The sequence below is a fragment of the Apis mellifera genome, linkage group LG8 (genome assembly GCF_003254395.2).
Source record: "Apis mellifera strain DH4 linkage group LG8, Amel_HAv3.1, whole genome shotgun sequence".
NCBI lineage: Eukaryota > Metazoa > Arthropoda > Insecta > Hymenoptera > Apidae > Apis > Apis mellifera.
The window spans coordinates 2,671,444-2,685,587 of NC_037645.1; the positions used below are offsets into that span (position 1 = coordinate 2,671,444).

The window sequence follows — 14,144 nt, forward strand, 5'->3', positions numbered from 1 at the left end:
TCTAGATATCAAATTTATATTTATTTTCGAATTAAATATTATATGATTTTACAAATCATAACAGTAATTTATAATTTATATTTTAATTCTAAAAAGTAATGTTAAATAATATACTATTTGGTTATTTTAAAAAATTCTATATAATTTTATGATTATTTAATCAAGTTTCTACTGTAAAATAATTATTTAATATATTTTTTTTTAATATAATGTAAAACATGCATTGTATATAGATTTTACAAATCAATGAAGAAAATCACTGACTCATCTTCTTTACAAATTATATATAAAGTTATATAAATAAAAAAGTCTATATATAAATATAAATATATATGTACGTATATGTATGTATATGAGTATAGATAAATTAATCATTATCAAGAATGACTTTATCTCTTGGGCAGGGCTCCAGAGTATTTTAATTATTATTTTTAATTATATCAGTATTTTCTGTATTTTTTATTGAGATATGATAATTGTTCATATATATATATACATGTGTGTGTGCGCGTGTGTACATGTGTGTGTTTGAGCAATTGAGCAATTAAACAGGTACCGTCCAAGAATAAACATTGAATTTTATCATTGTACATTCCTCCTACCTGTAAATAGATTTAATTGTGAAAATAGAGTGGAGAACAAGTAAGAATAATATTCTTTATAAAATAAAAACAAGTTTATTTGATGTTATAAATAATTTAATGAACGTACAAAAAAGAAACTATAAACCAGTTATATATTATTTTAGTTATATATTAATATTATTATTAAAGTCTGAAATTATAAAATTAAGAAATGAAATATAAATAATTATTTTGTTATAAGGAATATAAAATAATAACTAAAATATAAAAATATTAAATAATCTTAATTAAAAAATATCTTTAATAAAATTGTATAATTTCTTAATTCATGTTTTTGTAATTAAAAAAAACGTTACTTATAATTTTATAATAAAAATTTAATTAGAATGGCATTATAATTTAGTAAATTCTGAATTATGTTGTTATATTTAAATATATAAAAATTTTATATATTATTTTCTATGCTAATTAATTTATGCTTTATTAGTCTTTATTATCTAAAAAATATATTTAAACGAATAAAATCAAAAATATAAAATTCATCAAATTAACGAAATTTTTCATTAAATGTATATCATATATGTATATCATGAATTATATATAAGATATATATATAAGATATCTTTTAAAATGCATTTGCATTTATAATAAATATAATAATATAATAATAATAATATAAGAATTTTATAATAATATGAGAATTATAAGTAGTAATATGTATATACTATATATACTATATATACTATAATTTATTGATAAATTTTCCTATATTTTTATATTTACATAACATTAACCCATTAAGAAATAATATGTAAAAATTGAGTAAATATTTTATTAAAATATGTAAAAAGAAATTAGAAATGAAATGTCTTAATGTGTTAATGATTGTGAAATTAATAAAGTTTAAAAGCAAGTAATAAATGTGATAATAAGATGATAGAATTCCTTCATATTTAATGAAATTAATTTATGCTCACAGCTAAAGAATAAATGCTGCACTATTGAGAAAACAAATTTTTCAAATGATAAATATTGAATAAATATTATCGTTTCTATGAATTAAAAATTCAATTATAATATCTTTTATTGAAAGAGAAGAATTGTATGTTAAAAAAATTTATTTTTTGTTTTTCAAAAATAATTTTAAAAGAATAAGAAAAATATTATAGATTTTTTTCAAAAAAATAATTAAAATACGAAATTGAGAACTCTAATTAATAAAATTAAATGATATCGATAAAATAAAATAATAAATATGCAAAATAATTCAAAATTTAAAATAGAAAAAATATTCAAAGTGGAAAATAATAAAAAGAATATAAATAAATTTTTGAAATTTTGAATCTTCAAATTTAAAAAATAATAGTTTAAATTTATTCAAATTATTCCACTTTAGTTGCAGTTTGTTCATCATATTGAACAGAAGGCACCATAGGTGGTTTAAATCCATATTCCATCTTTGATTGTCTAAAGTTTCCACTATTTCCCATTACTTCTTGCCTTGTTCTTCTTAAAGTTGTCTGTATATCTGATGATGAATGTAAAGATTTCGATTGTATCCCAAGAGAAGTTTGTAATTTTCTTGGTACTGGACCCATGTATTCATTTTTAACTTTATCTTTTTCTGAAATTCTTCCATAAGCAATTAAATTATTACCATTATTCATCGAATAAGTCACTGAATGAGATGGATATTGAATCCCATGTGGTACAAACTTCTTTGGTAATATGTGTATTAATGATGGTTGCCTAGTATGAGGACGATTTAAGCTTAAATACTCTTGATCATAATACTGCATCGTTGAATTATAATAATCCTGTTCATTATCATAAGGTTCTACTGATTGGAAATTCTGTCTTAATGGTTGCTGATAATCACCTTGTACATTATAAATTGAATTTAATTTAACAAGCTTGGTATTTTCTAAGGAAAATGGTCTATTCTTCTCGATTTCCATAGAATATGGTCTAGGTAAAATTTTTTCTGGTACTGGAATTGGGATAGACTTCTCTATCACTTTTTCTACCGAAATTGGAATAGGTTGAGGAACTCTGAAGTGAATTGGCAGGGGTATAACAAATTTTTGAATAGCAATTGGTACTTTTTTTTCAACTACCTTCTCCACGTGCACAGGATATGGGATTCGTATTTGTTTTTCTATAACTCGATCTATTGGTACGTGTATGGGGAATGGCTGAGGAATTGTTATTTGTTTTTCTATTACTTTTTCCATTGAGAATGGTACTTTCTTCTCTATTATTTCCACTGGATGATGAATATTTTTTTCTACAGAATATGATTGTGGTACTGACATTAAAAACTTTTGTTCAGTTGGTAATTCACTTGTAACCTTCGTTAATAGAACTTGAGACAATTCTTGAGTTCCTTGAAGATTTTCCTGATTAGTCAAACTTGATAAATTATCAATTCCTCTTGATTGTGGAACAATGGAGATTGGTTTTTTCGGTATCTCATAGTTATTTTGTTTAACATTAGTCTCAGGATATCCTTGAAATCTAGATTGTTTAATTATTATTTGATCATACTGAGCAGTATTTATTTGCTCCTTAACTCCAATAGTGGTTTTAGTTTCCACAGGATGAGTATTAGCTATGGTTTGATTAATTTGATCACTATTTGCCGAATAAATAACATCATTTTCATTTGAGGTATATTCATAACGATTACGTTCTTGATTATTTGGAGAAATATTTTCATCCAAAATCTCATTGTTTTTATATACATTAATCTGACTTAGTTTTTGATCTTTGAACTGATTTTTCACAGGTTTTTTATAATCTTCTTGAAGATATTGTTTTACCAAAGGCTGTTGAACATTAGGTACAAATTCCACAGGATAATGAATTTCTTGGATAGGTGCTGTATGAAATATTTCCACTGATTTTTGAATCTCCACTAATTGGGATGGCGAATTTGTGACCACTACTTCAGAATTCTGCTGTGATATTTGATCATTCTGGAAGCTGGAGTTCTTAAAATCTGAAACATCACTCTGAATTAAACTTTCACTATCAATTTCAGTAGATTTTACAATATTAGTTTCATTTTGAAGATACAATTTTGTTGAAGTATCTTGATCATTGACTGAATTTAGATCTTGTCCTGCATTCATCAAGGCAACACCAACTTGAAGAGGATTTAAAATAATAGTTGATGCTGCTAGATAACCATTCTCTGATACTTTTGATTTTAGCGGTTTTATGGTTGATTTCGATACCTCATTGCTTTCAGTATAATTATCTGTATTTGCATAAGAATATTTCTTTTGTTGTGGAAAATCAGGAACTACTATTGGTCCAGAAAATTTTCCCAAAGAAACAGATGCTATAGGAGCAAAAGTGGTTGTAAAAATATTTTTGATCATAGTTGGATTATCGGTATAGTCTTCTTCCGTTTCTTTTTGTTTTAAACTTCTCTGAAGTTTTGTAGTTTTTGTCAAAGTAAAAGAATGTTGATCTTTCGAGAATGCATTGTGATTATTGTCTGAATTATTTAGTTTTTTATAGGAATGAAAATTTTTTCTATAATGTTTTCTATGATCCTCAGAAGGAGATGGAATATTGAAAAACTGTTTTAATCTAAATCGATCATGATTTTCATTGTTTTTTGATCTCAATGAACGAACTCGTTGTCCAAATTCTTTTATGCTTTCATTATCTATATTCTCTTCGGAATTTATTTGACGAAGATCATTGGAACCAATATTCTGAAGAGAATATTTAGTGGTTGTCAAATTTTGTACAATAACCTCTTGAGAAGGAATATATTGAACTGTGACTGCTTCGTTAGTTACATTTTGACTAATTCTTCCTAATTTTGAAATATTATCCAACGATTCATTTGAAGTGTTTTCTAACATGCTTTTTATTTTTAGAGGCAGAATATATGGTTGAACTACTTGCATGGAAAATTGTTGTTGGGATTCATTCTGAAAAAAAAAAAGAACATAATTGAATTATTAATTTTGAGATATATTACCAATGGAGAAGAGATATATTCAAAGATTTCTTATAAATATTCTTATGAATATTAATACATAAATCCTTAAATAAATTAATCAAATATAATATCTTTGATTGTGGTTGCATTACTTTAATAAAAAAAAAAAAGAAGAAAAATTTTTATTCTTAGATAAATATTAGATAATCAATTATGAATATTTACAAATATTTATATATATTTAAAAAAAAGAATATGAACAAAATGCAATAAATAAATATTACAAATTTAAACATCATTGTATATTAATATAATAATCCATAATAAAAGTGCATATTTATAATAGGATTATTGAAAAATGAAAATATGCAATACATATGAATTTCTTCATATTATTTAAAGAATGATCTTTCATTTTGATCTGTAAAAGTAAGTTTTAAAAGTAAGTTATGTTTATGTTACGTATGTTGAAAAAAATATTCAATTTTTTACGCATATTTATCATTAAATAGAATGACGCAAATATTTTTCAATATGATTAGTCGATACTCGTGGCATCGAAAGCGAATTACTTTCCACTAATCAGGAAGGGAAAGCAAGGAAATCGCTGTTCCTCGAGTTGAAAAATTGATTATTCATAGATTATTCATAGATTCTATTAATCCGTTAAAAGTCATTTTTATCTTGATATTTTATTTATATTTTTTTTATTAATTAATTCACAATACTTACATTACTTTATATGTAAGTTTTTTATAATATTTTATGAAAATGAATTCCAAGGATTTACTTAATATTTTCTTTTTTTTTTGTGACATATATATTATTTTTATGTTTTTACATTTTTTTCTCAAAATATTGATTTTTTTATATTTGATATTACATATATCTGTACATTAAAAATTTATCCCGATAAAATTGATAGATATATGTATGTGACACGTAAGGAATCTCCAGTTGTTCAATACGAATGATCAATACTAACCACTTTAAGATTTTTTTCGTTTCTATTAATAAATTTGACAACCAACGATGCTTCTTCTTCTTTATCAACAGCCTGAGAGAAATCAAAGGCTCTTTCATTTTGATTTTGTGATTGATCTTCGAGATATTTGATCTCTTCCTTTTTTTGAATATCGAATGGTTTATGTTCATAAGTGTATTCTAAAAATTCCTGTAAAAGAATTTTAGATGGAAGAGTATCAGATTATCGACATATTTTTCTATTCAAAATTCTCAATTTAGATTTTAGGTTTTCAAAAATTTTGAAAAAAAATCACATTTATGCTTTGTTATTCAATAAAATTTTAAAAGATTGTTAAATAAAATTTAGTGTTTAATAGTTTTTAATAATTAAAATATAATCAAAATGCAGAAAAATGAAAGTAATTAGAAAAAAAGAAAAATTTTTATCACAATTTACTCAATATTCATATTTTTGTTTCTTGTTTTTCAATTATAATAAAATATTAAGAAAGAATGTTTAAAAATTAGAATATAATTTTAAAAAATACTTGAAAAATGGTAAGAATATTTGAACTAACTATTTTTAACAATGTTTTTCCCGTTTAATTTTTTCCATTACCAGAAGAACTGAAGTTCCAATCAGAGAAGCGATACTCTGTACAGCCTGCACCACTCATTGAGACACGAATCAATGAGCGAGGCCGAGCATCTGACCCAATTTGTTCATGGTAGAAGTAGAAAACAGATCATGAAGAAGTTCTAGAAATGAAACTCTTGACTCCGAGTGCGGCCAAACAAGAATAGAAAATTGTTCAACCTGATAATTTTGATAAAAATAATGATAATCTTGATTCAAAAAATATGATTCTTTCTATTAATTAGATAACTGAAGAAAAATATCTTTTAGATAATCGAAGAAAACGCTTTTATTTGCGAATAATACTCTAAACAACTTCTGAAGAAGAAGTTTTCACTTTTGATAAATTTCTCTTCAAAAACTTCGAAAGAACAATAACATTTTTCAAGGATTAATTCTTTTTACTAATTGATTGAAAATTATGAGGACTTATATTAATATAATTGAGAATTTAAACGAGGATTCCTAAAAGAAATTTTCCTTTTCAATACATCCAATGTCTCTTCAGAAATGGCAGAAGGAAACAGAATGATCAGAAAAATAAAAATTTCCTTTTGAAAAACTTAGAATTGTGTTCAATTAAATTTTACATATATTTTCGAAAGAAGTTTTGTAAATTGATCAATTTTCCTGGGCATACAGTGAATCGAAAGAGACCATAGAAGATGCGGAATGGTAAAACACAAAATTTTTTCTTAAATGGAATATCATCGAGTGCGAGGAGATTGAAAATAACGCTGGCCAGACGAGATGAGAGAAAGGTGGACATTACGGTACCACTACCGGTCTCCCTTTCTCCAGTACCATTCGAGCGAGAAGAAAGGCGAAACGGGAAAAGATGCGCGTCGCATTCTTGCAGCTTGTGCAAAAGAAAAACCAGTGAGAGTCGTGCATCAGTCGTGGATCTTATCAAAAGCAAGCTATTTTAATCAAACTTGTATTGAAACGCATTATCAAGAAAGCTTAGAAGAATAGTTTCCTTCAATCCTTCTTTTTACCAATCTTACCTAATGCTAGTTTGTTTTTAAATGGATTTTAATTTTTCATTTGTTTTTAAATTAACAATTTTTAGTAACAATTTTTATCGTAGCATAAAAAAGTTTTTTATGAGATTTCATGGAATTATTGTGTCTTTTATACGGCAAAAGTTTAACCATCTCCGACGAATTTTCTAGAGAACTGGTCTGATAATTGCTAGAAAGAACTACTGGAGAAATTTACGATGCGGCTTGGGAAGGTTCTTCGAAGTTTTTTCTTCCCCAAATGGGGATTCCCCGAATGAAGTCATATGTTTTCACTTGTTCTGAATTTTTTTTCAGAATATTGGGAATGATCGTTGAATAATATTTCGCAAGATGAAATCAGAAATCAGAATTGAAAAAGATATTATTAAATGAAACTTGGAAGAAGGATTTAATTCTTATTCGTAATAATTAAAATCGCATTAATCATAGTTGAGCAATTATTCCAATGAAAAATATACTTTTACCGTTGAAACGAATATTTGAGAGAAAATTAAGATATTAACTTCCCTTTCGTTTGGAGTAGAAGAAAGAGAGCAAAACGTTTATAAATGAGCGGAATTTATTTTTATAGCGTAGTTACGTGTGCAAAATTGTCCTGCTGGAACATTCTTTTCAGACACGCGACCAACAAAGGACAGTACTTTCACTATTTTATGCCTCATTGAAAAAAAAAAAAAAAAAGAATGGAATGATCTTTGTCAGAGACTGAATGATTATTACACTTTCAAGATTTTGCGCTTTTTATATAGTTTTAATAAATATGTCTCCAAGAATTTAATCCTTGAAGAAAATTTCATTAGAAATTCATAATAGAAGATTGTTCAATAAAAATTTTCAGAGTTAATTATGAAGAAAAATTTCTCTTGGGATTACAAATGAAAAATTTCTTTGAATATTAAATATTATTAGTGATACATTTTTTTGTGAGACGTGAAAACTGATAATTGAATTAAAATAAGTTAAATTGGAGCAGAGGAAATATAAAAGAAAATTATAAAAGGATTTATCGCTTCGTGAAAGAGGAGTAGGAGGAGAAGAGAAAGAGAAAGGAAAGGAACAGGATTGTTTACATCGAATTTTTGACAGTAGGTGGGTCAATCAGCTTTCATCCGAAAGTGCGTGGAGAAAGTATTCGCTTTTTTCCCAAACAGATTCCTTAATACTCCAAAGGAACCTCTAATTATTTTTTATAAATAAATATATCTTAATTTTTGAAAATAAAAATTTCAATGTAAAATTATTAATTCAATATAAATATTTACACATATATATGTTTTTCTTAGATAAAAAAAAATAAGGTGAAGATATGAAAAGTAATAGAATATTATCATACATTTTCTCTGAACTAATAATTAAACAACATTTTGTATTTTATTCTGTTTCTAATCGATGTGACTATTAATTATTAAATTTCTACCAATTAATGATTGAATAACATTTTTCTTCTTTATGAATCAGATTGCAAACTCTAATTATAGGAGATTTCATTTCGCGTTGGACAGTTGCACAGCAAGTGACCTACAGAATTATATTTGAAGAGAAAGTAGAATGACTATTAAATGATCTCGCCCTTATCTCAGGAATTTTATATATGACAATGAGAATAAATGAAATAATATCTAATGATATGTAGCATCTTGAAATTTAAATAATTTGCTAGATAATCATTAACATGTAACAATTTAAAATAAATATAATATGGAAATCAAATTATAATAATCATTTGAGAAATCAATAAATTATAAAGATATAATATCAAAGAATTATAATATAATTTTAAATGATTATATAAAATTTGATGAAATTTAGATTTAAAAAATTAAAAAAATAAAAATTATGTAACAAAAATAATAAAATTACACAAACATTTTAATCAATAATAAATTTCATTAGATTATATCAAACTCAGCAAAGATTAGATCTAAAACTACCAATCCTATTTAAAACAAGATTATACAAACTTGTATTTCCTGTCATAAAATTAAATGGATTTAAGTATATAATTTAAGATTTGTGATAAATAAGCAAAGAACATACAAGTATTCTAGTCGTTTCTCGAACCGTGTAATAACATATAATATTGTTTGTGAATAAGCATTTTCTAAGCAGAAACATAGAGGGAAAGTGTAAACTATATTTTATTAGATGGATTTGCAGGAAGAGAATGAGACACGAGTGAAATGACCTAGGTAGCATGCGAAGGTTAAGGACGACTTTCACCTAAATGATTAAGAAGGTTGACTGGAAAATTATGTTTCACAACTGATAACTAGAAGCAGCAAAAAATTTTTAATAATTTTTTTAAAGTAAGATTTTCGAGAACTTCTTTGAACTCTCATCACAATATTTTAACATCACTCTATATATACTTCTTTTTATGCAATTAAAAATATAATAAACATGCAATTAAACAAACAAACAAACAAATAAATAAATAAATGAATAATAAATGAATAAATGAATTAATTGTATAAAACACTATCAGTATAATTAAATTTTTTCAAGCTTGTTAGGAGATATCTAAAATCTGTGTCTTTAAATTTTCATTATTAAAAATAAAATGTATGAAAATAAGTGTATGTTTGTTAAATAAAAAATATTTATATCCATATCCATTATCATTATATCAATTTTGATAAATTTCTAATTCTGCATATATATAAAATATTAATAATAAAATTTCTATCTCTATTTACGTGATATTCAATTTTCAAAAACCATAAACGTTTTTCTAAAAAAAATATCGACTGCACATAAAAATTAATTGCATGATCAACATACTTGTATAAGCATGTTCAAGGCGGGTAGCAATACACGAAGTAGCACTCGAATGACGCCCGCAAGTAGATCGAGGTTAAAGATTTCTATGCTTGGAGGTTAAGGATGTCGTATGGTGTCTTCAATCTGTGGGGGTTATGCGTGAAAGGTTCTTCTTCCGATTTACGTAAGGCAACGAAACTTGTTCTGCATTGTTTACTCCGTGTAACTAATGCTTCGAGGTTGGTTCACAATTGCATTCTCAAGGCAGACAAATGAAATTACTCCAATTTATAATATTTGACATAGATTGAAATAGAGAAATAATAAAAATGGATTTCCTAAAAAGTTATAGTGTAATAATATCACAATAAATCTAATAGAAAAGTAATAGTCTCATCTAATTTATGAAATTTAATTAAAGAAAATCAACAAATATGATGACTTCTTTAATCTTTTTTATCTTTGTTATTATTTAATAACAAGGAAAATGATTTGATTTTAAAAAAAATTCTTTCCAAATAGTAATATGTTTGACAAGTTTTTAATTAAATTATGAAATTTGTAAATCTATCAATTTTGTTTGCATCGATCAACTTATTTATTGACATTCGTGAAATAAAATTTCTTGACAACTAATTATTTTCTTGTGATCAATGTGATGTCAAGAAATTGCTAGATGATCAGTAATTCCATTTAAGTATCATGAGCACTAACATGCGACGCATTAATTTCATCGTAAATACATAAGAAAAACTTTCTAAGTTATGAAAACTATTAAAGAGGGATGGAAAATGAATGGTTTGGTAAATTTCTCGAGGTAGATACTGTATTAATACGTCCTCGACTACATCGTTTCTTTTACTTGATAATTGAAATTCTCTCTCTTGGATTGCAAGTTGTTATCTAATCTGAATTTTTACATTGCGAAGAGGAATTCCTTATAACAAATATTATCAAATTTAATAAAAATTTTAAATGAAATAATATATCTTTTTGATGAGAGATTTTTATTTAATTTTTATAAGATAACAACAAAAAAATAAATCTCTGTAATGATTCAATTTAATAAATATTATAAATGCTCATGTAAAAAATATAGGAATACTATTATAAAAAAAGAGAGAGAATTTAATCGAAATAAAATTGACATAAAAAATTATATGTAACATTAAATAAAAATTATAATCAAGAAAAAAAAATAATTTAATTGAAAAATATATATAAATAGAAGTATAAGATTCTGTAATATTTGATTTGGATATTTGAAACAAATATACAAATATATCTCAATAAACAGTAAAAGTTGAAATCATCATTAGGAAAATAAAATTATCTTGGAAAAAATTTGGAAATTGTGTATTATAATATAGGAAAGTTTACGTTTACCTTTTCGTTGCTCCAGTTTTCATGGGAATCAGATTCCAATGTCGCTGTCACGGATGATATCCATACAACCACAGAAATCTGAAAAAGAAAAGATTTGTTTCATCAATTTCTTTTTTCTTTTCTATTATATATCATACATTTTCTTATATATAATATATTTTAAATATAAAAAAATTATAACCAGTAATAAATAGGATACATAAAATAATAAGAATATAATAAATCATATATAACAAATGGATAGATCATAATGTGAACAACATAAAGAATATAATGGAATATATATCATTATTATAAAATGAAATATTAATCTCTTTGCTAATAATAATTATATATACATATATATAACTTATTAACACATTGAATGTATTAATACTATTATTCCAAGTTTATTTTCAATTCTTCAATGGAATTACATTACAAATTAATTACTTTCTATTTATTTTATAATGTAATGTGCTTACAAATTGCATAACTGAATATTAATTTATAAAATTTATGAACATTTTTTTAAACTGATAATATAAATATAGCTCATTAAACATTAAATTTTTTAATTTGAATTTTTATTATATTTTACTTTATCATATATTATTCTTTTATAGTTATAGTATTTAGCTGCTATACTCTTTTTAATATTCGAATAAATATTTTCACAATATTATGTTAATTTTATAAAATTACAAAATGAAAAATATAGTAATGAAAGCAGGATAAAAACCACTTACGAAATAGTGCAGATTCATGTCTTTTATATGCTGATTAATAACTCGTTGAACAGTAATTTTTGCTCTCCCTAGACTTCCAGGATGTTCTTCTCTATTCTCTTATACGACGATCCTCTCGATCCGATGCACGCACTCCGAAAAGAAACAGTGTACTACTTCGTCTTGATGCGATACACTTGACTTAACTGGTAGCTCCAGTTATCCCCACGCATCAAAGGAGCTCAAAGAGAGCTACGATCACTTCTAAAGATCCCTTGATCATATCAAATGTATCATCGATATTTTATATAGATAAATGTGATTTGAAGCAAATAGAAAATTAAAATGAACTTGGAATGTATTATAAAAAGTTCAAGAAGTAGTGCATAAATTGTAAATCAACACGTTCATAGTATTTTTTTTTCATTTTGCTAGTATTACTATCAATTTAAATAAAAAAAATAAAAAACTTTAATTTCTGTCATTAAGACAGGAATAAAAATTATATTATTTACTATTGATAAATTTTATATTAAATAAAAATTTTAAATTAAAAAATTTTTCCATTATAAATTCATAGAAAAAAATATTAAATTTTAAAAATATTGATTAAATATATTTTCATTTGAAATGGAATCATTCAAACTATTATTATATAATATATAGTGAAATACCTGAAAGTAGTTATTCAAAATATTATTCAGTATAGAGTTTTTGAATAATTTTTTAATTAAAAATGAATCATAATCATTTAAAATATCTGTTATATGACAAAAATAATCACGTTTATAAAATTCTTTGACATTCTTGAGACTTTCAAGATAAAATAAAATATATTTCGCATAATATATATCTATATATCTCTATGTTTAGCTAAACAACATTTTAAAATTTCGTTAGTAGTTGCGTACAAGAAATGGGAAAAATGAAAAGTTAAAAAAATGATATCCTTTGAATTAATATTGATGATTCTATAATTTCTCTTTCTTCTTTCTTCTATTATTACAATTAATAGTGGAATCGTTGTTCAAGATAGTTGTATATAAACTAATTTTACACTTTATAAATGCATTGCACAATATTCACCTGGAAAAATGATTATACAAATAAAGAAAATGATTAAAATTTGTTTAAAACAAATACTAATAATTACAAAAGATAAAAAAATGTTTCTATAATATAAAAAATATTCTATATTTCGGATTGTGCGTGTAATCTTTTTTTTTCTCATTAGAGTAAACAGAAATTAAATATTTGAAATAATTGAAGAAATATATAAGAATATATAATATATATTAATATAATATAGAATATTAATATATTAGTATCTTTTCAAAAGATAAAAATAATGCATAAATGCATTCATATGTGAATGATACCATTATTATATTTGATAATATATAATTTGAAAGTATAATTAATAATATTATTATTCGTAATTATTATTTAATAACGGAGAGAAAATTATAATCCCAAATAATAATTTAATTATGAAGTCGAAATAAAGCAATTTTATATAACTTAACTATAATATAATATAGAATATACATCATATATGATATACTAACCATCTTCAGTTGATGAAATACTTATAAATTTCTAATCATCATACCTATTGCATTTTTCTCATCCAATATCTGAACAAAATTTTAATAATATTAAATATATAATAATAATATTAGAAATATAATATTCTAATACCATAATCATTGTGAAAACTGTCGTCAAATAAAACAATATAAAAATTAAGAAAAATTTTAAAAAATTAAATAAATAAATTAATATGAAATAGTTTATATAAATATGTTTTATGTATATTATAAATTATCGTCTTAGAAATATATTATAAAATTGAGAATATAATATATTTTATGTTAATTAAAATACAGTTTTGAAAGAGAAATGATGAAAGTATATTCAATTGACATTCCATATCTTATCTGGTTTCACGTCAAGAGCAAGTGCAGCCAACAAAAGTAAGAGTAAGACTATAAATAGTAAGAGAAAAACAGAAATAAGTTAAAAATTGAGAAATCAACGCCATCTTTTGAGTGTATGAGATATTTTTTCAAAATAGGATAAGATAGAATAAGAATTAAATATCAGTGCCATCTTTTG

At 24.0% G+C, this 14,144-nt stretch overlaps 1 protein-coding gene across 2 annotated transcripts; it reads right to left on the bottom strand.

Moving 5' to 3' along the window:
• Positions 1 to 1,889: 1,889 nt before the first annotated feature.
• Positions 1,890 to 13,662, bottom strand: LOC102656154. Of its 2 annotated transcripts, XM_016913812.2 has the most exons (5): positions 13,595 to 13,662; positions 12,048 to 12,300; positions 11,320 to 11,397; positions 5,531 to 5,719; positions 1,890 to 4,534 (listed from the first exon to the last, which is right to left on the bottom strand). In XM_016913812.2, the coding sequence occupies exons 2-5, from the start codon at positions 12,063 to 12,065 to the stop codon at positions 1,967 to 1,969; spliced, it is 2,853 nt and encodes a 950-aa protein (XP_016769301.1). In that variant the 5' UTR covers positions 12,066 to 12,300; positions 13,595 to 13,662; the 3' UTR covers positions 1,890 to 1,966. The 2 variants fall into 2 exon arrangements, with proteins under 2 accessions (XP_016769301.1, XP_006559592.1); XM_006559529.3 differs by lacking the exons at positions 5,531 to 5,719; positions 13,595 to 13,662 and having other exon boundaries at positions 12,048 to 12,406.
• Positions 13,663 to 14,144: the final 482 nt, after the last annotated feature.

Bases quoted from the DNA above. Each gene is read 5' to 3' on its own strand.
- LOC102656154 (XM_016913812.2), bottom strand. The intron at 5,720-11,319 runs GTAAACGTAAAC...ATTCTTTTACAG, and splicing joins AAAACTGGAGCAACGAAAAG to GAATTTTTAGAATACACTTA. The intron at 4,535-5,530 runs GTTAGTATTGAT...TTTTTTTTTCAG, and splicing joins ACGAAAAAAATCTTAAAGTG to AATGAATCCCAACAACAATT.